The sequence below is a fragment of the Branchiostoma lanceolatum genome, chromosome 15, assembly GCF_035083965.1.
Source record: "Branchiostoma lanceolatum isolate klBraLanc5 chromosome 15, klBraLanc5.hap2, whole genome shotgun sequence".
Classification (NCBI taxonomy): Eukaryota; Metazoa; Chordata; class Leptocardii; order Amphioxiformes; family Branchiostomatidae; genus Branchiostoma; species Branchiostoma lanceolatum.
Genome location: NC_089736.1, coordinates 2682776 through 2710729, shown reverse-complemented (window position 1 = coordinate 2710729; position 27954 = coordinate 2682776). Strand labels below are relative to the sequence as shown.

The 27954-nt window shown below is 41.0% G+C and overlaps 2 protein-coding genes and 1 long non-coding RNA gene across 3 annotated transcripts; 1 reads left to right on the top strand and 2 right to left on the bottom strand.

Moving 5' to 3' along the window:
• Positions 1 to 317: 317 nt before the first annotated feature.
• LOC136420825 (spastin-like) lies at positions 318 to 11675 on the bottom strand. Its single transcript, XM_066407934.1, has 12 exons — positions 11626 to 11675; positions 11012 to 11151; positions 10385 to 10410; positions 7725 to 7789; positions 6255 to 6401; positions 5836 to 5911; positions 5456 to 5547; positions 5096 to 5218; positions 4579 to 4655; positions 3584 to 3654; positions 2477 to 2517; positions 318 to 2095 (listed from the first exon to the last, which is right to left on the bottom strand). Exons 2-12 carry the CDS (start codon positions 11098 to 11100, stop codon positions 1982 to 1984), a joined length of 921 nt encoding a protein of 306 aa, XP_066264031.1. The 5' UTR covers positions 11101 to 11151; positions 11626 to 11675; the 3' UTR covers positions 318 to 1981.
• A 636-nt stretch (positions 11676 to 12311) lies between these two features.
• LOC136420384 (uncharacterized) lies at positions 12312 to 16983 on the bottom strand. Its single transcript, XR_010753197.1, has 3 exons — positions 16752 to 16983; positions 12813 to 12959; positions 12312 to 12399 (listed from the first exon to the last, which is right to left on the bottom strand). It is a non-coding gene; the product is annotated as an uncharacterized lncRNA (long non-coding RNA).
• Positions 16984 to 18439: 1456 nt separating this feature from the next.
• Positions 18440 to 26874, top strand: LOC136420931 (uncharacterized). Its single transcript, XM_066408069.1, has 7 exons — positions 18440 to 18729; positions 19115 to 19288; positions 19727 to 19803; positions 19966 to 20085; positions 20451 to 20618; positions 24184 to 24277; positions 24751 to 26874. Exons 1-7 carry the CDS (start codon positions 18537 to 18539, stop codon positions 24996 to 24998), a joined length of 1074 nt encoding a protein of 357 aa, XP_066264166.1. The 5' UTR covers positions 18440 to 18536; the 3' UTR covers positions 24999 to 26874.
• Positions 26875 to 27954: the final 1080 nt, after the last annotated feature.

The window sequence follows — 27954 nt, the reverse complement described above, 5'->3', positions numbered from 1 at the left end:
GCAGGGTCATGTGGGGGTATTTATTATGATGATGATGATGATTTAAATGCTTCTCTTAGCCTACATACATGTTACAAAATAGCACCAAAACCTACTAATATGTAATAGCATACCTAAAACCCTAACTCACCGATTTTAAAGCAGATATCCCACTACTGGATCAGGGGTTCAAACTCTTATTTACCCACCACTGGTAAGGTTTTTAGCCAATGACTTAAAGCTTGAACTAATTAAAAACCCACTAGTGAAGTCCTCTATCTAATCCTTAACAGTGCATTCCCTGTGTATATACAGGAAAAAAATGACACAAGAATGAGTAAAAAAAAGAATATCTTTTTGTTCCCGACATCACAGTGTCACAGTATCTTCTTAAAACTTAGTAGCCATACTGATCTGGAAGGTGCAGAAGTCTTCCAGATAAGAGTGGTCGAACCAGATATCTTAAACTACAGTACAGATACATTTACTACAAAACATGTCTCAAATGATATTTCACATTCAGAATGAAAATATGATACAGCTTAACAAGTCATGTACAAAAGTTCCTCATACAACAGAACAAGTAGCAAGAGAAGGACAGTCAAAATATACAGGTACATGTAAAGGTACATGAAGGAATGCCATGAACACCCGGACAACCTAATTCTTCATTCACAAGGCGATTAAAATACCACGAAATATACTAAGACAAGAGCTGGATTCGCATTCAAGGATAGATCATACATGGAGCTGTATGCTAGGTTGACAGACTTTCTTTTTTCCATTGACATTTTAAAATTTTTTGTGAAACTTTTCAATGACAGTTGAAATCTTATGTTCAAAATTAGCATTAAAATTCATGTTACATTATATTCCATATACCATTTCATTCTTTGTGAAACTATAGCAGATATTCTTCCAAACACGTACATGTTCAGAAATTTGAGAAAAGCCATGATAGGCCACAGCAAGTAAATTTTATGGATGACATCAGCACGCTCATTAATTTTCGCTTGATTTTGGAGAAAAAAAGAAAGATTTTTTTTATCCTTCGGCAATGGTCAACATACCGAAAGTAATACAATAGGTCGCAAACTACAGTCAATTCTATCCCAAAAACGTTCTAGATGCCATAGAAAGGCATTTTCAAATGTAAGAATTGTGAAAACTCTGTACAAATGCGTTGTACTGTACAATTATTGTGTATACAAGCTGTAACAAGATTGCTCGTTGTCACCAACTTACAGGAAGACACTGTGCAGCCCTCATGCCAAACTTGTACTATAGTAGTGTGGAATTTCTGTGCCATTATTATCAACTACGTGTAATCCGATGTGCTGTTCTTGAATGAAGTGAACAACTAACAAAATTACGTTTTCATTGCCCTCGGATGATATGTCCAGCAAAGGCTTTCTGCGTTGTGCAATTGTTTGATATGATCCAGCAAACTTGAGGCTCAATTGCTCACATTTGATGGCATGTGTTGCCATAGTGTTCCATATGAATACCCAGTTGAATATAGTTGCTGCCCAGGTGTTCCATTGCATATGAATGCCCATGATGGTATGACATGTTTACTGTTGAATCAAGGAGGTCTTATATCATATATGAAACCTCATTGGTTGAATACAGGAATAAAAGACCTGTTGGTCGTGATATCATATTTTGTTGCCTCAAGTCTTGTTTACAAGATTCATGATCTCAAAAATTTGAAAATATAGGAATCTTGTTTTTTTTGCCTGCCTTGTTTTTTTGTTGCCCTATCTCATTAATTTTGGAGTCTGCGGAGGATGTCATCCATAAAATTTACTTGCTGTGGCCATATGTATAAACACTCAGACAATCTAAAATCCAGACAATCTAAAATCCTTTTCTACTAGACAGTTAAACTACTGCTGTATCTGTATCCGTAAAGCCGGTATAACTGCCCTTCAGCGTAACACATGGCAGTTAAGAACCATGTACTAAACCGACAAGAGCTGATCCTGAAGAATCTGCTGTGCTAGGTTGACTTGTATCCATATTCTCTGTTCCATTTCTTGAAGCGGAGCAGAGACGCTGGACTGCGACGTACCTTTTTCAAGGACTTGTCAAAGTCTGCATATCTTATCTGGGCCTGGAAGAAATCATCATTATTTCAAGCAGGTCAGCAAGACTTCTTTACATATGCCCTATTATCATTATTATACTATTCTCTCCTGGTCAGTTCTTGTCTTCCATAATGTTTTGTAAATCCACAGCTTGTATGCAATTGCTTAATGTAGGTCTGACTGGGACAACCAACTAAGGATCAATCGTGTACAAACATTATAACAACAATGAATGATTATGATATCAAGGATAATAAATAACACTGAATAATTTTGAATTAGCTAACTCAGCATAAGTCAAAGCATAAAATATAAGGACAGGCACTTGTATGTAAATGCGCACAATTCATATAATTATACTATATAGAAAAGTTGCAAAGAATTACAGTAATTCCAGAAACAATAACCTTGTCTGTTGTCATTGATTTCACCTCAGCACGGCTCTTTCCTGGGAAAGGAAAAAGGCAAACAGATATATGAAATATATGAATGCAAAATACCTGGCACCTTTTTGCTTGAATCAGACCATATAGGTTCTAGATTTGGAATTGCCTTTTGAGGTTACATGTTACGTACATCATGTAATTTATGCTACTTCTTAGCAAACCTGCTACATAAACTATGGCCAATATATGCAGATACATATAACGTAGCGCTACAAATTATCATCCAATTTATTCAAAACGTCATAACTGCACGGACAGAGCTAAATGTTATATATAATAACCTATAGGAAGAAGAAATATCAGCTCTTCTAAAAAGAAGCATGGTTTTGTAAGTTTTTCTCTGCTTATTCAACGCTGTGCAAGCATGTATCTATACTGAGGTCTATGTTTGTTTGTTTGTATTGCATACAATGTCACTAATATGTTTGTCCCACAGCTTGCTAGATGCGATTGAAGAAATTAATAATGTGCTGTTAATTTCAACAACGCTGAGCGGCATGTGAAGTTCATGTGATAAATGCATGGCAATCATGTTTTGGTGTGCAAAAATGTAGCATCGGTGCAGGGGGTCGCTGGGTGTTAAAAATTATCAATCCTTCCTATAACTAGAGAAGAGTTTGAAACCTCGAATCGCCATAATTGAATATAGTTGAATATCAAAGAAAGGCTTAAAGTCAGCTACTTTTAAAAGATACAAGCTATCGTGTGAGTTAGGAACATGTGATGAAGTCCGTGGTGTTGAATTACTTATGTATACATCATGCATGACGCTTCCAGGTAACTTGCTGTTGCTGGTTCAGGAGTTTATTCTGTTATGTCGCTGGACGCAAACCCTTTTCATTGTTTTGTATGAAGGAGAGTCATGACTAAGGATCATACTTATGACGTTCTCACGTTGCTCATGAGAACTCAGGCTTTAGCATGATACACCGCGACATGTGGACATGACCCAAAGTGGACGACAATTGGTAACGCACAATAACTGGTAGTGCTACATTACGGACCTATACTGTATAAAGATTGTGTGTTATTATGATATAAATCATGATAAAGAAGAGTTGGGCTAACCTCTGATAGGTTCCATCGCTGCATCTTTGGCAAGGATTCTCAGGTCACTTCCTGAGTAGCCAGCGGTTTTGCTGATGGGCACAACAGGCAAGGAGATATTATTAACTAAGATTAAACTTTTCATCCAAAACCGTAAAGAAATTGGCACTTACCTCAAATTCACAGAATGGCAAGGAGATAAATGAACAGATTCTTTAAATTTGATTTGTACAATAGATAGATAGAATGGAGTGTCATCACTTTCACTACAATCTGAGTTTCCAAAATGAATACTGTATAATTTCTGTTGTGAAACTGAGTATGCTATTTCAAATTGATTAGTTTCACTGTGACCGGCTCTTCAGACAACATGGACTCAAATGAACTTTCAGCATGAGCTCAGTTCCAACTACCAAAGATTCTGTGCTTATGTGAAGTCTGCTTATTGTGGTGCAAGCATGTCAGTCAGGTTGAGGATGTATCTACACTAAGTACTGTATAATCTAAAGATTGGACAATGTCCAGCAGAAGTGCAGATAATCACAATACCATCCTTTTAAAGAAATCATGATCTGAAATATCACAAATTGTTAGTAAAAGACAGGTAACAGGACAAAGTTCTAAATCATCTTTCCACTTTTCTAGCAGGTGCCAATGTCTGCTGTCCACAAATAACATTAACAATCGGCAACTAAGAAGATTTAATATGGGTTCATGTATGTTAAGAAGCTCCAACATTTTTTAAACTCTGACTCAGCACAGACAATTCTGCTGTGCTACATGCATATATGGTTGGTCCAGATGATGCAACCTGAAAACTACATGGTATAGACAAGGCCTGGCAATGTACATTGAAATATATGCTGTGGTTTTATTTTCCACCACAAAATCACAGTGAATATATATTTGTGCTATAATATTGCTTTGACTGCAAATTCAAAACAACGCGAGAACTTTCTTTCTAATCCTACTGTGAAACTAAACGAATTTACAGTTACAGTTACAGTTACATGTACCTTGCAAGCTTCTGCAAGTCTTCCTTCTCTAGCGGATTATGCTTCTCCACCAGTTTGCACAGTATCTCAGCTCTGGCCTGCAATGTTAAAAGGTACTACATGTATTATAGACTCAAAACATTAATATCATATGAGAAGTTTTACCAAATGTAAATAGTTTGCTACCACACAAATGGGCCAGGCTATGAAATTCCTTTCAAATTGGTAGTTGATTCCAATAACTTTTACAAATTATCAAGAAACATCACCTTAACAGACTAGAGGAAAATATCATTCGTAGCTCTGGGAAAAAGACAGCGCTCATGATCAGAGACAGAATTCAACCAGTTTCAACTTATACGTCTTTCTCAAGAAACTACAAGAGACTTGATGAAAAAAAGTGATTTCATCTTAACAGAATGAGTCATTTGTGCCTGTAGAAGCTGTCTTCACTCAGATATTTCTATTTAATGTGATTTTGAATACCGGTATGATTAGCTTGAGTGTATAGTAAAGTATTTAGCGAAGTATTTGAAACCTTTTGGTCTGGTGGTTTCACATAGATCCTCTTGTCAAACCTCCTGATGACAGCATCATCAAGCTCCCAAGGCCGGTTGGTTGCACCTATCACCAGGATACGATCATCATTCCTACTCTCCATCTGAATACACAAAAATGAACATGGTACAACACATCCCTGTCAACATCTGGAACATTCAAGTTCTCAGCTTTCCATAATCACATTTTATGCAGTGAACTCCTTCATTTCAAGTACAATTTCAAATGTTTGCTGATGACTTTATCACACCAATAATAATTTTCCCACTGTCTAAAATCTTATGGTCCAATTTGCAAATGCAAGACTAGCTCCATTGATAAGACAAAATTGATTTCTTACCCCGTCGAACGCTGCCAAAAACTCAGTCTTTAGCCTCCTGCTGGCCTCATCTTCACCTTCCTTTCTCTCACAGAGAAAGGAGTCAATCTCATCTGCAGAAAAAAAAAAAAAATATACAATTTAAGTCACTTATTTTCATGGATTGGATGGATGGATGAATGTGTGAAAATTGATTTTCTACACTGCATGTACCTGATAAAACCTGTAGCACTCAACAATATGACTTGACACCAAATTGATTGCAAAACATCTGTCAACATTGGAATACATTCTAAGTTTCTAACAATGTAAAAAAAAGACTGCTAATTAAAGCATACATGTGCACGAGTTCTTGGCATACCTTGAACATACAAAAGTCAAGTCCCCATGTGTGCACTAACCTATGAAGATGGCACATGGCTGTTTCTTTCTTGCCACAGAAAATAAGACTCTCACTGTCTTTTCTCCCTCTCCATGCTGGAAAAGAAAGGCAATATTGAATAGAGCATCGAAATAAGGCACTGTGAGGTAACTGATGATAAAACACTGCAAAAATGTGATGGCTACATGCATGTTGATTGTGTCAACAACAGGAACAAGAGTAATGTCCCAGACTATACGATTTGTAAATTTATAAAAAAAACATCCCTAATTATGCATGGTGCAAATACAAATGAGATTCTGCTATATACGTATGTTTGCATCTCAAGGTGTCATGTTCACGAAAACTGACCTACAGAATGATATAGGCAAGTTAGTGCAGGCGAGATACCACAATATGAGTCTTGCTGTTTTCAATTGCAATTATACATGGACTTACCCATTTAGATGTTAGCGAGGAAGCACTCATATTGATAAATGTTATGCTCTGTTCCTTACAAAGAGCTTTAGCCAGCATTGTCTTGCCATTCCCCGGTGGCCCAAAAAGCAGAATCCCACGTGCAGGGGCTCTCAAGTCTGTAAACAGCTGGTGGGAAGGGAAGCAAAAATTTTTTTTTTACCAACAAGTGTAATCAAGTACCCCCCGGCCCTGTACAGCAACAAATGAGACTGATCTGACATAGATCTAGTAGTAGTAGTTAGTAGTACTGCTTGGACATGCATGATTGGCGACAACAGAATTCAAATACTTATTCAAAAAACAGGAGCTATATTGTATAAAAGTGTGAGTACTAACTTAAATAAAGGTGCCATGACAAGACAAAAATAGTTTTCATTTTTCTTTCCAATACATTTCGCTGAGGTTCTCAGATGAAAACAATCACTTGCGAACAGGAATGTCAATATATAATAAAGATGTCCCTGTAGCTCAATCTGTAGCAGCCTCATATATTTGAGCTCCTGGTTACAATTACATGTACATTCTTGTTGGTAACTGGGAGACCCCGGTTTGATCCGGGGAACCTGGGACCCTGGTTTGAGCTTCTTTGGCCTTTCAGAAGGGACGTAAAATGGGGGTCCCACTGATCAAATATGTTAAAAGGCAGAACACCGGCCTCATTTGGATGTAGTTCAGATAAATAAAACAAATAAAACCTGAGGAAAAAGTCTATACCTTGGCAATGACAAACAGTTTAAATTCAGGTACTGAATGTAATCAGGATCAAGTCTTTTGACAGTGTTCTAGTAAGTTGCATCTTGATCTTGCTGAATGTTCACTTTAGATTGCCCAAGAACAAAAGGAAACTAGAAAGGCCGTCATCTACTCCTGACAAAATACAGCATATTTCACTCCCTCCTCATGCAGTAATGGACGTTTTGTAATGATTTGTTTGAATGTGTCGTTCATTGTACGTGTGTTCCTGCAACATGACCTCAGGTAACCTGAATAGAACACATGTTCTTTGGCCAGCAGCAAATGAAACGCGCGGAACCTTAGATAGAACTTGGAACAGGGACAGCATTGTTGGCCCGTTTTTGGTCTGAAATAGGCCGAAAAGTCCCCAAAATGAGGCATTTTGAAGTGATGTACACCAGAAATGTGATTGAAGTCATGTACGGGCATGTTCAAGACACCCTTGTACCAAATGTCAGGTCATTTGCTTGTAATACCTGGGCAAAATGAAAAAAAAGGCCTGAGGATATATGCCACTTTTACCTCCATGCCAAATTTCAGGTCGGTTGGTTAAAAAATGGTTGAGTTGAATCCATTTGAAGATTTGGTAGGAGGAGGAGGAGAAGACCATGAACAAAAACAATATATTTCACTCTACACATACCTCTGGTATGGGAAGTGAAATGTAATGAATTGACATGACTAAATAACAATGGCAAAAAAAACTCCCGTTACCACTGGATTTATTGTTGGCAGAACAACAGTTTCCTCCAAGGCCTCCTTTGCAGCATTCTGTCCAACTACATGCAAAAGAAGTTGTTTACATCAAAATGGAATAACTTGAAGACATAAAATTACTTATTTTCCAATACATAATCCATACATAAAAAGCCAACACCAGTTATTCCCAGCCAGAAGGCTACCTACTACTCAAGACTACAGTGTGACAATAGCATGTACAGAATACGAGATATCAATACAGGAAGCTCTGCCTCAGTACCGCAGAAAGCTGCAAGGAGGCCCATTATCTACCTTTACCTTTGTTTTCTTGACACCTTAGTAACCACATTCCAATTATTTAATAACAATCATCATTCATAGCTATCAACCACAAATTCTACAAGAAGACATAACCTTCTTAGTAATGACAACAAACATACCAGCCTATTAGTTCCTTATGCCAGCCAATAAAAGAAAAGAGAAAGTCACATCTACTGTTACAGTAATTTTATCAGCCAAGAGTCAAATTGTTCAAAAGTCTGTTCTTTGCTGAAACTTACAGTAATCCACTCAGATGTTGTGCATGGATACTAGAGGTCTTTTCATCATGATCAGATAGGTGGTTAGACGCGAAGACCACTTTACGAAAATACATTTGCTGATTATGTTCAACAGTGATAATAGTGTCATTCAATTAGCAGACATGTACATAATTGTGCCCAATACACCCTTCTCCTCCCATTAAACATTGCATGATTGACTTTCTTCTGACTCAAGGAATTGGGTGTCATCGGCTCCATTAACAAGCAAAAGGGGAGAGTCAGCAGTACATGAAAATTGTAACTAGGATGATACCCAGGCTAATGAACCATTCTTTCAATTATGACTGACAATCCTTAAGACTGACAATGATGTCACCGAGTCACTTCAGACCGTTTGCAAGCATTTTTTTCAGTTTCGCCGCTGCCGGCGAAACTGAACCTGTGACCAGATCATACCCTGGTACCCTGGTAGATCCTGGTACGATGTGCGTTGCATGCATGGATCTTGATTCAACCATTTCAACCCTGCATCAATGTTTCTGTGTATATGCGATCCGTGGATCTTGGAAGGTGGTACATTGCATCCATGTTTGTATACATGGCCATATTACATCTATACCACAAAACTGAACAAGAAGGAACTGATTTTGTCAAGAAAATGAAGAAAACAATAGTACCATGCAGAGAGGTTTAACGTTTTATATCTTTAAAATCTTTGTAAAATAGGTTTAGGGCGAGTGGCACGATCGCTTAGGTCGTCGAACTTGGGCCGGAAGATTGTCGGTTCGAATCCTTGAGGGACACCTTATATTTTTTCTTTTTTCTTCTTTTTAAACATCCATTTGATGTATACAACGCCTTTGTATTATGATCGTAGATTCCAAACCATGCCTCAAATTTTTTTTTGTTCATTGTAACGGAAAACACCATTGAACGGATGCTTCTATGTATGGTTGATTGGTTGGTTGGTACAAGCATGATTTGGACCTGTGCCATGTCATTTATACCTCATGTATGTCATTTCTGCCTTCGTTTTCCGATGGTGTACGATACGTTATAATAAGAATTAAGGGCTAGGGTGACGGATTAAGGGTTATGATGACAGATTAAGGGAAAGGGCGACGGATTAGGGTTTGTTATGATGACGGATCAATGGCAAGGGTGACGGAGTAAGAGCTATGTTGACAGATTAAGGGTTATGTTGACGGGTTAAGGGCTAGGGTGACGGATTAAGGGTTATGATGACGGATTAAGGGAAAGGGCGACGGATTATGGTCTGTGGTGATGGATTAAGGGATATGCTGATGGATCAAGGGCAAGGGTCACGGAGTAGCTATGTTGACAGATTAAGAGTTATGTTGACGGATTAAGGGTTATGATGACGAACTAAGGGAAAGGACGATGGATTACAAATGTAGGGTCTGTGGTGATGGATTAAGGGATATGGTGAAGGATCAAGGGCAAGGGTGACGGATTTAGAGCTATGTTGACAGATTAAGGGTTATGTAGGTGGATTAAGACTTATGGTGACGGATTAAGGGCTGGGGTGATGGATTAAGAGTTATGGTGACGGATTAAGGGCTGGGGTGATGGATTAAGAGTTATGCTGTCGGATTAAAGTTTATCACCACGGATTTATGGCAAAGGTGACGGATTAAGGGCTATGGGGACGGATTAAGGGCTATGGTGACATATCAAGGGCAATGCTGAGGGGATTAAAGGCTTTCGTAACGGATTAAGGGCAAGGGTGACAAATTAAGGGTTATCCTGTGGGATTAAAGTTTATGTTAACGGATTAAGGGCAAGGGTGACGGATTAAGAATATACATCACATCCTGTTATAATATACTCCTCAACAAACCACCTGTAAATAACCATGTTCATGCGGCGAAACTGCCAGCTTTTTGCAAAAGCACTTGTTTATGAACTATTGTGGTAGATATGTTAACTGTGATTTGGCAGTCATAATTGTACTTAGACATTTTTGAAAAGTTAGCAATCAATAGGCAATATTTTGTACATTGTAACTGTAGAATGATGTTAAGTCAAGCTAAAAGCATTTTGCTCCTTGGGATGAACTCAGATAGCAATTAAGTACTTGACAAGAGAAAAGTACAGAACAAGAGTCCTTACCAATATCATCCATCTTCACATCAGAACTGTAAATGTGTAACAAAAACATCAGTAATTAGCTATCATAATGTCAATCGCAATTCAGGTATTTCTGTGTATTCAAGGGTCTTCAATATCAACTTATTGACTCTGTGTACATACAAAGAGTCTATACTGTTTTTGGTTTGTGTTTGTTTGTTTGGGTTCATGTGTGTTCATAGTTATTTGCATAAGAGTGGCAGGAAGTGAGAGGAAAGATGACAGAAGAGGTAAGACTTGCCCAAAATGGCAGGAAGTACATCAGAGGTGATATAACCAGTCGCTAATCAGACATGGTTGTCCAGATCTTCAAACTTTCCTTGTTCTGTGGTTCCTGTTTATTCAACAAAAGTTATTTCATCAACATGGCATTAGCATGATTACTTTCTGTAAATTCCAGAGATGTAATATCAATACACCTATACATATATCTACATGATTCAATTTGCATGCAAAGAGTCAAATTTAAAGAATATGAAATTACCTAATGCTCAAGACATAAAGATAAAAAAAGAACTACAGTATTGCATTTATTTATCTTGAGTTTATCAGCTAAAGCAGTTAGTTTCAGTGTGTCCAATAAATAATTTCCATATCACAAAATGTTACCTGGCTGGACCTATGATTTGACTCATGATGAATGCTTCACGCTCAGAATCCTCCTTTTCCAGGTCAGATGTTTGATTTCCTGCATTCATCCGGGGGCTCTTGCGTACACCTCTAGAGGATGTGGTCTTGCGGTAAGGAGACTGAAAAAGTTTAGGGAACAAGTTGTGAACATAGTCATATCAAGGACATCAGAACTCAAAAGATAAATGAGATAGATGTCATTTATTTAGTTGTATTTATCATTAGACAGGGTTCAAAATACACCATTGCCCAATTTTGTTTGGCACAACTTATTTGCAAACCAGTTTTTGGTATGATCAAGCGGACGAACCTCCATTTGCTTCCCCTTCAGAATAATCCGTGGGGAAGCAATCGAGCTGGAGCTAGAATAAGATGGATAACAGGCTAGTTCAGGTACAGGACCAACGGTGTACAAAAATTGTAACCTGCTAAATGTTTAGGTACACAGCCATACACAGAAATTAGGGTCTTGGGACTGGGGCAACCTGAAATTATGATGGGCAACCTATCTTTTGATCAGGTTGCCCAGCATGCAACCTGACCTAAATTAGTTAAAAGTATCTCAAAAACGACAGATTACATCAGATAGATACCTTTTTCTTGGTGTTCTTGCATACACCTCCGGATCCAGGGGTCTTGTAGGGAGGAGACTGAAGAAGCTGAGGGAACAAGTTATATCAAGAACGTCTGTCGTCAAAACTAAATTTATCATAAGATGAATTAGATGTTATTAGATGATTTATCTTCAGATAAACTAGACAGATTACATTAGATAGATACCTTTTTCTTAGCTGCGTTGAACCGGGGGCTCTTGCGTACAACTGCAGGGGTCTTGTAGTGAGAAGACTGAAGAAGAAGAGGGAACAAGTTAAAATATATCAAGGACGTCAGAACTAAATTTATCATTAGATAAATCAGATGTTATTATATGATTTATCTTCAGATAAACTAGACAGATTACATTAGAAACTGAAGTTGAGGGAACAAGTCATATCAAGGACATCAGAATTCAATATCATTAGATAAATTACATAGATGTCATTAGATGATTTATCATCAGAAACACATGTAAATCAGACAGATGACATTAGATAGATACCGTTTTCTTGATGTTCAACCGGGGGCTCTTCCGTACACCTGCAGATCCAGGGGTCTTGTAGGGAGGAGACTGAAGAAGCTGAGGGAACAAGTTATACCAAGGACGTCAAAACTCAATTCATCATTAGATAGATTGCATACTAGTAGATGTTATTACTTAGATGATTTATCATTAGAGAGGTTAGACAGATAACATTAGATACTTAAGATACCTTCCTCTTGATGTGAGCTGAATTAGTTCGGGAGCTCTTGCGCACACCTCCAGGGGTCTTAATATGAGGAAATCGAAAAAGAAAAAAACAAAATTGTGAACATGGTGACAACGGCGTATGAAGAGGTTTCTCTCTCTCTTTATCCAATTACGCCTTTTCTTCCCTATCATATGGGGGTTGGATGTGCTTGCACATGGATGGGGAAGCCCCAGAATTCCTCATCAAGTGCAAGTCTTTTTATGTAGCAAGAGTTTTTACGGCTACGGTTGGAGGTTGAACAATGCATTTCTTTGTAAATTGGACTAATAGCTCAGCCTGTGATGTCATTTTATACCCCATCATGGGTCACCTCCACACCGCAGGCTGCATTTACACGCATCAACAAAAGGTGCCGTTCACCGCCAACAGTCCATCCTTAAGTCAAATAAAATTTCTCCTTACTTTTTTATTGGTACCAGTGAAGGACATACCTTGTTTCTCTTATCATCAGGACTGCCCAGTTTCGAAGCAGTTTCGAGGGATTTTCTCTTCCTTGTTGATCGTCTACCTTGTTGATCGTTGACCACCTTCATGATTGACACACACGTGGTTTATTTGATGTTGTATGTGACTTTACACTGTGGAGTAAAACCACAAATCATGTTAGAAATAATGCAGCAATCAGAAATAATCATGTTTGCCAAAAAGTATGTATTGGCACTGAACCTTAATCCGACGCAGTCTTAATCCGACACTTTTCAGTACTCCCCTGTAAGTAAAGACCTGGCACTGACATGCAAAATATTTTGATTGCTTCTAAAATACAATGAGGTAGGCAACATAAGTATGTGTAATAGTAAGTAGTGATAAGGTCAGGAAATCACGTAGAGTGTGTCGTGGGAGCAGGCATAACATTTTTAGGACGATGGTTATAAGTTCACAGCGGTTGACAATTGTGTCGACTGTGACATGGTGTGTCAGTTTTACTTCAGTGGAACTGGCTGTTGGTTAACAGAGAGGTTAATTGACATTGACAGCTAATTGTATTGTGTCAGACTAATGCTCCGGTTGGAACATAATTCCCAAGGGACTTTGTCATCAGTGACACTATTTTCAAGCTTTGATTTTTGGCCACAAGTCAGCTCAATAATCGGAAGACTGATACATACATATATGCACTATGCAGTGATGACTGGGGAAGCGCTAAACATACTACTATGATACTAGTATTAGTAATGCACTCAACAGTAACTGAAATACTCACAAGGCCGCTTGTTGTTGACTTATGATTCTGCGCTGTGCGCTGTATATGTTGTATAAAGTTAAGTGCAGTTATCTAGTGAAATTCTAGTTCAGTTGGTCTGTTAGTCATGCCTGAGGGTTGGGTACATGATGCCAATGTTATGGAAGACCAAAACGACAATTCTAGACAGCTTCCTGAACTCATTTCTCACCGGTCCGAGGCATGCTTCCAACCGGTCCGAGGCATGCTTCCAACCGGTCCGAGGCATGATTCTAACCGGTTTGAGGCATTTCCAACCGGTCCGAGGCATGATTCCAACCGGTCCACGATACATTTCCTTACGTGTCGCGGTAGAATTCTAACCGGTCCTGCCTTACGTGCTGCCCTGCGTTCCTCAACAGAAATTCCTGCCTTACGCGCTGCCCTGCATTCCTCAACAGAATTTCCTTTCGCGCTACGGCAGAATTCTAACCGTACCACGGCAGAGACCCCTGTCCCCCACGCTCATACAGTGGATGATCCCAGATGGGTCAAGGGTCACTCGTGTTGAATGATGTGAACTGCGAAAATATAAACTTTCAAGGATAATGTCCTTCGCTAAAAGTATCGGGGTACTTTTTTTCATAATGGCAACATTACGATTACGCATTTCATGGTACGCTACCATGGTGTTGCGTGACGGGTCGACGTCGCCGTGTGTCATAGGCATTTGCTGTTGCAACAACCGTGACAGCAATAAAACCGGCTTGGCTCTGTTTAAGTTATGATATTAAAGTTCACGAGACCTCAAACCTGACACTGTCAGTGCTACAGACTATAGTATATATATCATATGAGTAGGCAGTGTACTTGACAGGATCAGTACGGGGGCATCCTTCTCTTCCTTGCTAGCTCTCCTTTTAATTATAACGTTATACTATAGCTTGAATTTTGTTTCTGTGTTATTTCAGATTCTAAACCTGAAATAAACGGACCTGTCTCGCAGGACAATCCTACGGTGGCAAAAGTTCAAGTTGGCCACGGTTTTTTTTTTAGTCCTTTCAGCATATCGCATGATCGAGTTATTTGATGAAAGTTCATACATGGACAACACAGACTACTAGTAACAGATTGGTCCTATAATCCCGTTTGGACATGATAGCATTTCCATAACATTTGATTTTATTCATGGCTGCGGCTATAACAGGATTTTCCTGTGACTGAACAAGAATATCTTCTGTATATCGACCGTATGTTTCTGTCAATGAATTTTATGGACAATATCTAAATGTGCATATTACACAACATTGTTTTGTGGTGAAAGTGTGTGTGTGTGGTGGTAGCATTGTTGAGTCAACGACAGGCAGATTTCTAGCGAGGTCACTCACGCCCACTATATCGTCCTTTCCAATGCAAAGTAGCCATTTAATGTCGATCTACCGACACGGGAGGGGCAAAAAGGAATATCTGACGCCCATTGTCTGTCGATTGAAGTTGATATTGACAATCAGGGCTTCCTTTTAGTTTGCACGCACGTGTTTTTAGAGATGGTGATAGTCAGAACGAAGCACTGAAAAAGTTTTCAACATCGACACGACCTGTCACTGGCTGTTCACATTCACAACACGAGTGACCCTTGACCCATCTGGGATCGTCCACTGTATGAGCGTGGGGGATAAGGGGCTGTGCCGTGGTACGGTTAGAATTCTGCCGTAGCGCGAAAGGAAATTCCTGTCGAGGAACGCAGGGCAGCGCGTAAGGCAGGAAATTCTGTCGAGGAACGCAGGGCAGCGCGTAAGGCAGGAAATTCTCATGGGTGCGGAGTGGTTGGAATTCTACCGCAGCACGTAAGGAAATGTATTGCGGACCGGTTGGAAATGCCTCGGACCGGTTGGAATCATGCCTCGGACCGGTTGGAATCATGCCTCGGACCTGTAAGAATTGAGTTTAGGAAGCTCTCTAGAAATTTGTTTTGGTCTTTCATACAATTGTACCGGCCCGCGCCCCGAACTACCCTACCGGTCCGCGCCCCAAGCTTCCCTGGACCTACCCTCCCGTTGGCCCGGCCACCGACCCCGCCCCACTTCCCGCTGGCCAAACAAGCTTCGCTACCAATGTACGGGTACCCAGCCGAAGCCTGTGGGCTAGCAGAAAGCGGGGCGGTGTTGGTTGTCGGGCCAGCGGGAGGGTAGGTCCGGGGAAGCTCAGGGCGCGGACCGGTACAATTGCTCTGGATTCCAGGGTACCACCGTGCCTGACTGGAGCTTCTCTGGATGACTTATACGATTTTGGCACCATGCAGATCTGCTAGGAGATTTAGGTGGATGGTGTGGAAGGGTTTTTTTCCCCTTCCACCGTTCCATGTTGTGGAGTTTTAGTGGAGTGACCAAAATGTGCGGGATATTCCCGCCGTGACCAATCAGAACGCAGGTTTTCCTAAGTGAACCAATCAGCGCTTACAATTAGACTGTAATGTTTGCATTATTAATTATAAAGAAACATGGCTACCGCCGATACTGTTGGTGGGTGACACTTCACCACATAAACAGAAAGTTCATGGGGAAAAATGTAAAACACTTTCTGTCGAATGCAGCCACAAATCAAGACAAATCACAGCACAGGGACCCTTATGCTCAAAGGCGCTGGTGAAAATCTGAGGCTTACACGATTCACTGGTTGTATTTTTTTGTGATCGGCGCTGTAACATTACAATTCAATTTATTTACATCTCAGATCTACGGATCTGCTTTACAGATAACCCTGGGCACAAACATAAAAAAATACAATCAGGGAAAGAAAAACACAGGCATATAACGTTACATAAAGTATGGTCCACCAAGTTTATACCAGTCTATACTCGGTCGCCCTCAGTTCAACTCTTGACAGTTTTAAACAACAGATCTAAATCCACCCTTCCCATTCCCAACCCCTGGTTTGTTACATTTCACATCTTCACTCCCAAGCGCAGTAGACTTCCAGTAGTAGAAAGGTAGCAAAATCTTCACCACGATGAAGGCGGCTGCCTCAAACGAAAGAAGAAGAGGTAGTTAGTTATTAAGTTACAGTACATCGATCTGAGGATATTACTAAGAGTCAACTACAAATAATAATTATTTATCACATAATTTGTGTACACATGTAGCTCAGTTGTAATTTACAACTGAGCTAACGTTACACATGTTACATGTGTACACAAGTTACTACTAACCTGGGCCTGTTGCTGTTGTCCTTGTTTCACGTCGTCTATAATTTTTTTTATCTCGCTAGACGTGGTCTCTAGGTGACTTGAAGCTTACGTGTTGTTGTTTAGCGTTTCTAACGGTACAGCGAAGAGAAGGAAGAAGCAGGGAACCGGTCGAGTCTGCAGTGGACCGATCGATCATGATCCAGCCGAACATTCGAACATGGCCACTTGACCAATCAGAGCGCGTAATTCTGACACTCCGACAGCCGCTAGCGCTAGCCGCCAATAAGGTCCGTCAAAACTCCGTCAGATTGGCGCGTTAACGCTGTGCAGAATGGTGAAAATCAGCTGTTTTGGAACCTGCGTGGGCGGGGGGAGACAAAGTCAAACGCAGCGCGGTTAGTCAAAGCACGTGACCATAGACGCGGACCAATCAGCGGTGTAACAGAGACAACAACAACAATAATGGACTACTCCATGGAGGTGGATAGAAGAGGTACAAAATCAGATTTTGTCCCTACCCTAGTTCTAATCCAGAAATTGGTCAAGACCTCTCTAATTTCTGATCCAAAGTTGCTCAACTGACCCTAGTTTTTTGTTCAAAAATTGATCAATCCTCCAAAGTTCTTAATCCAAAAATGTCTTCCCTGCTTCCTGGTGCAGATGCTTTAACCCTACCCTCTCGCCAACCCAGCCTCTTCCACGCCGTTTTGAAGAGAATTTATGAATTATTCATGAGGCAACAGTCAAGATCGCACAGACGTCTGTGACATTTGACATGCTAGTATAAACAGTGACGTAATTGATTGGCTTGTATCTTATGACACAACTCATGATATTACCAAGAACATTGCTTTTCGTGATAACGTTATGATTTAATGACTCATATAAATGTAATTCTAATTTGTATGAAATTTGGTCTTTACAGAGAGCTTATAGTGAAGTTTGGTACACATAGACAAAACCTGTCGTAAAATACAGAGACATTTCTGCCGACTTGCGATACCCGGAAGTGACTGTCCTCGGTGCTACTTTGGCTACCTACCATGCATGAAGAAAGTGGGACGATCGAAATCGCGCAAGAAAATTGCAGATGAAGATATCTTAAGACGTCTGGAGTTGAAGAAAGTTGAGTCAACCGCTTCTAGAAGCATTCAGAAGTACCTAAAGGACAGAATTTAGAATATCTCGTTGTCAAGGGAGACCACAGATCAGTGATCATCCAAGCATGGTGGTAAGTTTACTTTATGACTCTGGTTGTTGTTCGCGGTAGATCAAGTACAGCAAGGTATGTAGCTCAGTACTGTACACCAGCTAGGGTAAAATTAGGACATGATAGGTTAAATGACAACTGTTCAACATTTCCTTGAATCTAGTCTAGCCACCAATATCAGACTATTACATTGGGGGCAAAGGAGAAAAGTTTTATCTAAGTTTGAACTTATGATTTATAGAAAAGTAAAACTGACTCAAGAAGACACATGTTGATTTTATACTAATCTTGGTCTTCCTCTGGGTGTTTGTTTTCACAAATGAGACACCATCTTATTATAATTACTAGTACTTGATAATTATGTATGTTGTATTATTCATTTAGGGCTAGCGCTGTAAAACTTTGTTTGTTGTGTATTTGGGCTCCCTTTGAAATCAGTGATTGAATCAATCATGACTGAAGATACTTCCCAACTGTTTACAACATTAATCAATAGATAAATTATTTTTTCCTCAGGTTTAACCATCAAAATAATCGAAGCCAACGATTCTGACGATTGACCACCAGAACCACTAACTCAAGTCTGACACCACATCATGCCTGGGAGAAAAGCTGGTTCTGCCTCACTAGAAGAGGAGCTGCCCACCCCCGTGAATGTGCCAGTTGGACTGGTCCTGGCACTGACCCTACCCATGTCTCTGGCTGTGCTGTGGAAGTTCAGCCTTCCACTGTTGGCTGTGTCTGTATTTGGGCAGGAGACAGTGCAGAGGGTCACTGATGTGGCTTTTGGTAAGTAAACCCACACCTCAGGCACGGTTAAAGAGCCCAACACACTTATTGATAAGAGTAGAGGGTACATGCTAGTGTTTGATGTCTCAAAACTCAGATCAATCTGAATTGCACCGCTGGTACTCAAGAATACACCATTACTACAGAGCTGATGTGTTACGCCATTATTGTTCGGTAGTTAACCTCTGCAAAAAATATTTCAACCAAGACAGAATTATACATTTGCCTAGTGGCTATATTACATATAGCAGGATCTAACATACCCAACTGCTGCCGCACACATGCCTGCAAAGCTGGCGTGTTAAGCTGAATGGCTCTTTTACCAGCTATACAGATACCTTGCCACAGTACAGGCATTTTCATACAGCATCTTCTATTTCCACAGATGTGGCTGCCCGGTTCACCTCGCCGTGCCCCCCGTGGATCCCCCACTCCGAGCGCCGCTGGCTGCAGCAGCCGTCAGACAGAGAGATCCGTCGAGTCAGCGGGATCAGCAGGAGGGAGTTTGCCATGATGGTGAACAGGGGAGAGCCTGTCATTGTCACGGATGCTATGCAAGGTACGTCTGTCCTTCTAGCAAACCTGATGCCATTATGTAAGGTTGTGGTGTACTTGTCTACGTGTTTGGGAACTTATTGCATTGTTAGAATAAAATTGTGACAGTTAGAGTGTTAGCAGGATGAGACTAGTGAACAGGGGAGAGCCAGTCATTGTCAATGATGCTTATGATGTAAGGTACGTTGATACATGGCAAGAAAAGCAAAGAGCCTCTGTCGAAACAAGAACATTATATAGCAATATCCTTGGTTGAAATTATGATTCCCAAGAAAGTGGTGAAATGACACTTGAATAATGTGTAATAAATTGTAGCTGTTCAGTTTTAATGTCCTAGCAGTAGCACTGTAGTTACTTTCCGACAAGATAGAAATGCAGATTAATTGCCTTAATCTCACTCTATATTTTCCGTCATGATGTTAATCTTTAATTTGTGTTTTAGGTTGGGAAAGCTGGAACAAGTTTGACTGTAACTACTTTATCAAGACGTACCCAACAGCTGAATATTTTGATTGGCAAGTAAGGATCCATAGTTTCTTACTCCATTTTCTTTTTACCTTTAATGATCTGCTGTGCTACAACATTTACTGTACTTGCAATTTCCTAACAATCAGGACTTTTATTAGATTTGTTTAACCGTAATAAAACATTAGAATATACAATTATGTGTTCCCCCATTAGAAAGGCCAGAAGATCCAGTTTGGTGACATCCCTACAGTGTATGGTGATGACCAGGACTCCTGGAACTGTGCCAGTGGCTACTTTGACACATTCTGGGAGGCCAACAAAAAAGCAGCAGTGGTAACTAGACATCTGTTATGGAGATAGCAAATCTGTATCTTTCATGTCGAAAACTAACACACTACTGAAAAAGTATCAGATGGGACATTGTTATCCGCAATCGTTCACCATACTTGTGAAAAGTTATGCCCCCGTAGATTATTATTAGTACCACTGTCAGAGAATGATGATAACATTTAAGAACTAGATCTAAATACTGTGGTAAAGAAGAAGTCAGTTATACAGACTCAGGGGATCCCGGGAAGGTAGTGGATGCTATCTGGAGCAACTCACCTATTACAGTATCTATTCAGTTGCTTGAGTAACTGTTATCTTGTGTCTTATCATTGTGGTTGTATGACCAGGTATTTATCATTACATGACAGGACTGGCTGGACAAGGAACACGAGCCGTATTTCCTACCTGAGGGCAGCCTGACGGCAGGACCAGCGGGACACCTGAGGGAACCCATGATGACGGGCTTCCTGGGCACACCTGGCACAGGTGTGTCGCCTCACCTGGATGAGACCTGTGAGACCTTCATGACTGTACAGGTGTGTAGTCTGCTTAAAGCAGATCAACCATGGAGGTCACTACACTTAGGGAAGATGATATGACTCTAGACTGCACATGTAAAAGATAACTAGATGCACCGACTCTGAGTATGTTTTACTCTGGCCTACCAAAGGACTGTGCAACAAATTTTATGGACCCAGGATCAAGCAAGGGGTTTCAGAACTTGCTATGCCTTAAAACCATGCTTGTACAGTCTTAGTATAGAGTGGATTTTGTTATCATTAACTTCAACTTCAACTTATTGGGCCCCCAGATAACCCCGCAAGGGGCAAGGTAGGGGGGGAGGAGGTCCCGGGCTAAGGCGGGCAGGCCTCCAGCCTGGCGCGGAAAGACTCAACGGTGGGAGTCGTAACAACCGCGCCAGGCAGGGCGTTCCACTCTGGTATGGTGCGAGGGAAAAAAGAATATTTAAATGAGTCTGTTTTAGCGTTGATTGTTTGGAATTTTAGAGTGTGGCTACCCCGGGTGCGCCCCTGAGCTGGTTTCAGAAGATTGTCTGTGTTTATATTAATGTAGTTATTGGCTAGTTTATAGAGAAAGGTGAGGCGGGTGTTCCTCCTCCTTTCAGAGAGAAGGGGCCACTGCAGGTCATTGAGCATTTGTGTCACGCTGCTAGTCCGCCGGTGGTCATTCAGAGTCACTCGGGCGGCCCTGCGCTGGACGGCCTCCACCGCCTGTATCCCTTTGGTGGTATACGGGTCCCAGACGATGGCACTATATTCCAAGTGGGGCCGCACCAGCGCTTTGTAACAAGTGGCCTTGACTCTTGATGGACAATGGGTCAAGTTGCGCCGAATGACCCCTAGTACCCTACCGGCTTTGCTAGTGGCGTAGTTGATATGGGTGTCCCACCGCAGATCGTCGGACAGTTGTACTCCAAGATAGGGGTGGGACTTGACACCGGTGAGGGCTTCTCCACAGAGGGAGTACTGGGTTAGAATGGGGTGCTTTTTACGGGTGATATGGAGGATGTGGCATTTAGAGGGATTGAACGACATAAGCCAACGATTTTGCCAATCTGTTAGTGCATCAAGATCAGACTGTAAACCTTGCGCGTCAGAAGGCGTGCTGATGGTTCGATAAATCAAGCAATCGTCGGCAAATAATCGAACATGTGAATCTACGGAGCTGGGGAGGTCGTTAATGTATAGTAGAAAGAGCAGAGGGCCTAACACTGTACCCTGCGGAACTCCAGAGGTGACCCTGACAGCTTTAGATGTTCCGCCGTCAAAGACAACCCTCTGGGTTCTCTCCGTTAGGAAGGCCCTAAAACAAGACTGAAGAAGGTCAGAAATGCCGTAGTGCTCGAGCTTGCTCAGCAGCCGCTCGTGGGGCACGGTGTCAAATGCCTTGCTAAAGTCAAGCACCGCGACATCGACCTGTTTGTTATGGTCAAGATTCTTGGCCAAGTCTTGGAGGGTGAGTACCAGCTGGCTCTCACAGGACAGACCCTTCCTGAAACCGTGCTGCGCCGGGGACAGAACGCCATGAGTGTCAAGATGTTTCATCATGTGGCTGTGCACGATGTGTTCGAGCACTTTGCCACAGACCGATGTCAGAGACACCGGCCTATAGTTAGCGGGCATTGTTCTGTCACCCTTTTTGAAGATTGGAGCGATGTTAGCTGTTCTCCAATCCTCAGGAACGTCTCCCGTGGATATTGACTGGGAGAATATTGTCTGTAAGATTGGCGCAATTTGTTCGGCAACAGTTTTCAGGAGGCGAGGTGGTATTCCGTCTGGTCCTGTGGCCTTGCTGGGATTAAGACTAGAGAGCTGTTTGGCTACCCCCTCCACTGAGATGTTAAGGGAGGGGATAGTTGGAACTACGGATTCGCCAAGGGTAGGAACGGTAGATTTATCCTCCCTGGTAAACACTGACTCAAACTGGGCTCCCAGTGCATCAGCCTTTTCCTGGGGGTCAGATGTTAGCACCCCCTGGTGTCTTATGGCCGATGCACCAGTAGAGTCCTGTCTGAGAGATTTGACATAGCTCCAAAAGGCCTTGGGATTATCCTCGATGTTGGACTCAAGGTAGTTGGAAACATAATCCCTATGGGCCTTCCTAACTCTCTGCTTAACTCCCTTCCTGCACCTCTTGAACTTTGCCCAGGCATCATTGGAGTTTGACCTCCTAGCCTTGGAAAAGAGTTCAGACCGCTTACGCATGGCTTTGCGAATCTGGGGTGTTATCCATGGTTTGCTAGACTGTGGCCTCACTCGTTTCCTGGGAACATGCTTATTGGCAGCACCACTAACGGCTGCCTTAAACAGCTCCCAGTTTTCTGAGGCAGTATTATGCTGTGCTTGGTCTGCGAACTCACGGCTGTATGTTACCATATCCTGCTGGAGTGCATCGATGTTGGCTTTCCTCCACAGGTATATGAGTCGATCTTTCGTGTTTGATGTTTGGGGCTTTACTTGAACATCAATCAGCGGGATGTCGTGATCGCTGAGACCTGGCAAGATTTTGACTCTCTCCACTAAGGTGGAATTTGTGGTGAGAAACAGATCCAGGGTGTTCGAAGTTTGCCCTACAGTGTGAGTTGGTTCGCAGACCATTTGTTCCAGACCGCAGTCATTGGCAAGGCTGATGTAACTGCTCGTGAGACTGGATGGGTTAGGAGCGATGGTATTTGCTTCGGGATTCCAGGTCGCATCTGGCAAGTTGAAGTCCCCTGCTAGCCAGATGTGGGCATTGTTGTTATTTGCCCGCATTTGCAGCACCGATCTTTCTAGTGCTGCAAAGTCATCCTGACCAGCAGTGGGGGGGCGATAGTAGGCCCCGATGTAAATGGACTTACTGTTAGCCAGCTGGACCTGGACCCACGTTAACTCGCAGGGACATTCCGGTTCAGGGTGGTGGGTTGCAATGATGTTGTTCTTTACAGCAACAAGCACCCCCCCTCCCCGGCCAGCTCGGTCTCTCCTGAACACATTGTACGTGTCCGGAAAGACTTCGCTGGTGCCCACTGACGAGTCCAACCATGTCTCAGTGCCAACAACAATGTCTGGTTGCACAGCTTCGCAAAAGGCATGCAGTTCAGGTACCTTGTTACGGATGGATCGGAAATTGATGACACAGGTCCTGACTGGTTTGGTATGTGTGCGGTCACGAGGGGGTGGGTTAACATTATGCCCGATAGGTGAAGATGTGGCGATAGGAGAGCCAATAGATCTTGCTGGACTGGAACAGGTGCTGGTGTCGAAAGAGGAGAAACAATTAGAAGTTTCAAAGACTGTAGTGTTGAAAAGACTGGAGCTGAAGTTGGGTAGGCCGCAGGAGCAGCAAATCCAGGACACGTTAGGGTTGTTGATGGCATTGTAGACCGGTGCTGACATACCCATGCAATCAGTATGATACCATACATCGCATGAGTCGCAGCAGATGGCGTGCCGGCCACTGACCGTTAAAATTAAAGAACTATATTTGTTTAGGCTTGTACCATTTATCATATAAGATACATAGCCAGGAAGACTGAAGAAAATTTTCATGAGTGAAAACTGCAGACAGATGATTGACAGGTGTCCATCATCTCCTCAGTTCTCAGGTGTGAAGAACTGGAGTCTGTCGTGGCCTGAGGTGCATGATGGGAAACTGAGATGGTCGCAGCCCATGGTGTTCACCTTAAACCCAGGTACGGGACTCTTCAAACAATCTGTGTCACTTCATAGTAAACCATCACCAGGCATAAGACCAGTTCGATCTGTTGTACAAACTGCATAGATGACATCAGTTTGAGATTTGTCCCTACTCTTATATGTACAAAAATGCTAGAATGCCCTGTCCAAAAAACTGCAAAATTACAGCAAAGCCTGGAATCCAGCTTTAGTCTGCTTCCAACAGTTGCTACCCACTAGCAGACTAAAGCTAACAAGACTGGATCCCAGACTACATCGAGCAGTGCAAAAAAGATTGCAGAGTGAAAAAGTTATCATTGACATCTTAGGAAACATTTCCAAATATTTACTTTTATGAATTGTTTTTCACAGATTATTTTAGTCCTTACTCAGCGCAGCACCATCCTGAATAGCATATTTAAAGTACTTTTATTGAATAAAATGTCTTTTTTCAACCCTATTGTCTAATGAATGTAACTTTTGTCTCCAGGAGAAATCATGCTGTGGTACGTGGGCATGCGGCATCACACAGAAGTTGTCTCCGGCTGCTCCCTGAGTTTCAGCTACAGGTTCAGCACACCCGCCCCGATGAGCTACTTCAACAAACTCACAAAAGCCCTCCAGTCCTTCCCTCAGGAAGACAGAAGGAAACTGTTCGCTGAGACCAAAGCTATGGATGTAGACTATGCAGAACAATGTAGGGTACAGAAGAATGGAGACAAGGTGCACCTGAGCTGAAAAAGGAAACTGTTAAGGCTAAACCTCAAAAGATGTACATTTTGATAAACTCACAAAAGCCCTCCAGTCCTTCCCTCAGGAGGAGATAAGGAAACTATTTGCTGAGACCAAAGCTATGGATGTGGACTATGCAGAACAATGTAGGGTACAGAAGAATGGAGACAAGGTACACCTCAGCTGAAAAAGAAAACTGTTAAGACAGAAGCTCAGAAGATATATATTTTGCAGGACAATGTTATGTTAGAGTACAGTTGAAGTATAGGACACTATGGCTGAGTTAGAAAAGCGTTTGCTGATACCAAAGCTATGGATGTGGACTATGCAGAACAATGTAGGGTACAGAAGAATGGAGACAAGATGCACCTCAGCTGAAAATGGAAAGTGTTAAGGCCAAAGCTCAAAAGATGTACACTTTGATAAACTCACAAAAGCCCTCCAGTCCTTCTCTCAGGAGGAGAGAAGGAGACTGTTCGCTGAGACCAAAGCTATGGATGTAGACTATGCAGAACAATGTAGGGTACAGAAGAATGGTGACAAGATGCATCTCAGCTGAAAATGAAACTGTTAAGGCCAAAGCTCAAAAGATGTACATTTTGATAAACTCACAAAAGCCCTCCAGTCATTCCCTCAGGAGGAGAGAAGGAAACTCTTTGCTGAGACCAAAGCTATGGATGTAGTCTTTGCAGAACAATGTAGGGTACAGAAGAATGGAGACAAGGTACACCTCAGCTGAAAAAGAAGATTGTTAATGCCAAAGCTCAAAAGATGTACACTTTGATAAACTCACAAAAGCCCTCCAGTCATTCTCTCAGGAGGAGAGGAGGAAACTCTTTGCTGAGACCAAAGCTATGGATGTAGACTATGCAGAACAATGTAGGGTACAGAAGAATGGAGACAAGGTACATCTCAGCTGAGAGAAAACTGTTAAGAGAAAAGCTAAAAATATGTATATTTTGCAGGAAATGTAATGTTGAAGTATAATACAATATAGCTAAGAAAACTTTTTTAGAAACCAAAGCTTGAACAGTGTAATGTACAGAAATATGGAGACAAGGTGCACCTCAGCTGAGAAAGGTAACTGTTAGGGCAAAAGCTCAGAAGATGTACTATATTTTGCAGGACAGTGTAATGTTAGAGTGCAGTTGAAGTATGGCACACTATGGCTGAAAAGTATTTGCTGAGACCAAAGCTATGGATGTGGACTATGCAGAACAATGTAGGGTACAGAAGAATGGAGACAAGGTACATCTAAGCTGAGAAAGGAAACTATTAGACCCAAATCAGAGAAGATCTACATTGTTTTATATTTTGCAGGACAATGTACAGTTAGAGAATGCTTGAGTTAGAAAATTATTTGCTGAGACCAAAGCTATGGATGTGGACTATGCAGAACACTGTTATGTACAGAAGAATGGAGACAAGGTACACCTCAGCTGAAAAGCTCAGAAGATGTATATTTTGACACTAGGACAATGTTATGTTAGAGTGCAGTTGAAGTATAGCACACTATGGCTGAGTTAGAAAACTGTTTTTGGAGACCAAAGCTAAAGATGAAGACTAATTACAGAATACTGTATGATACAAAGCTGCCAGGAGATCTAAGACAAATCTCAGAATGCATGTTGAATGATTGTAGAGGAATGTGATGTTAACCTACAGAAGTCAAAATTTGGTACACCTTAGCTTAGTGAAAAGAGTGTGTTGATAAGAAGTTAAGCGTAGCGTGTGATTAGCAGAAACATCTGATATAAAGTACAGCAGAAGTAAATCTCATCTGAGAATGGAGGCTGATGGTATGATGACAAACTTTGCTGTACATAAAATGTATAGGAGACAAAAATATGCTGACTGGGTACATCTTATCATATTAGAACAAAGCTTAGAATGCATAATATGTGGATTTTATGATGTTAGGCATAGAAGTTGTTTTGCAGGGACCAAGCAAAAAATGTAGATATGGTAGATGAAAATTATTTTCAGAGCGGATTTGTGTAATCAATAGTTATATTTTTCTAAGCACACATAGAAAAAAGAAAATTGATTATATTTAAAGACGATGCAATCAAAATCAGTGTATTTTTATAGCCGTTTTATGGAAAGAAAATCTTTGATAATCAAAGATCTTTGAAAATAGTCGGTATCAAATAATGGTGATATTACTTGCAAATTTATTTTCTGAAACACACTGGTGTAAACATCATTGATATTGTAATATGATACACATCATGGCAATGACGTATATATTTTGGTATAATAGTATGTACACAAAGTGGTGTGAATAAAATTGGAAGTTTATATTTGGATATTCCTAATAATGAATATGTTTAGTGTTAACTGAATATCTTCCCAATAGTAATGACCTATAATTATCATTTTTGGGCTACTTTCTTACTTTTGTTAATTCTGTCTCTTAAAAGATATGAAATGTTTGTCCAAGAAAAGTTTTACAGATCTTGAAGCTATTTTCCAAATGCTGCTTAAGAGCATCGAGTTACAAACTGTAATATGTGACATCACAAATAAAAACACTCCTGGTCCAGTCATAAAATCATACAAACACTTCCAAAGTGAAAAGCATATTGCCACTTTTCTGGTCAGAAACACATTGATATCACATTTTCCATGTTAAGTGTAGAAAGTATATGCACTGATGACCACTTTAAAAGTGAAATTTTAAGACTTGTTTGATAAGCAAACATACATGCCAAGCACCTCAAATCACAAGAACATCAGTGTTTACATGTGAAACATAGTTTTCATATCTCACATCTTTATGAAATGTTTCATTTAGACATGTGCATTACATACATTGTGTAAGTATAAAGTGTTTATGTACATCTGTTAGTATAGTTGTATTGAACTGAAAAGGAGATTATTGTGTTTAAGAAGCCTAGAGTTAAGATCTAGATTTAGTCCAACTTTCATATGTGGGTGTAGGTCAAGATTTGTCACAAAA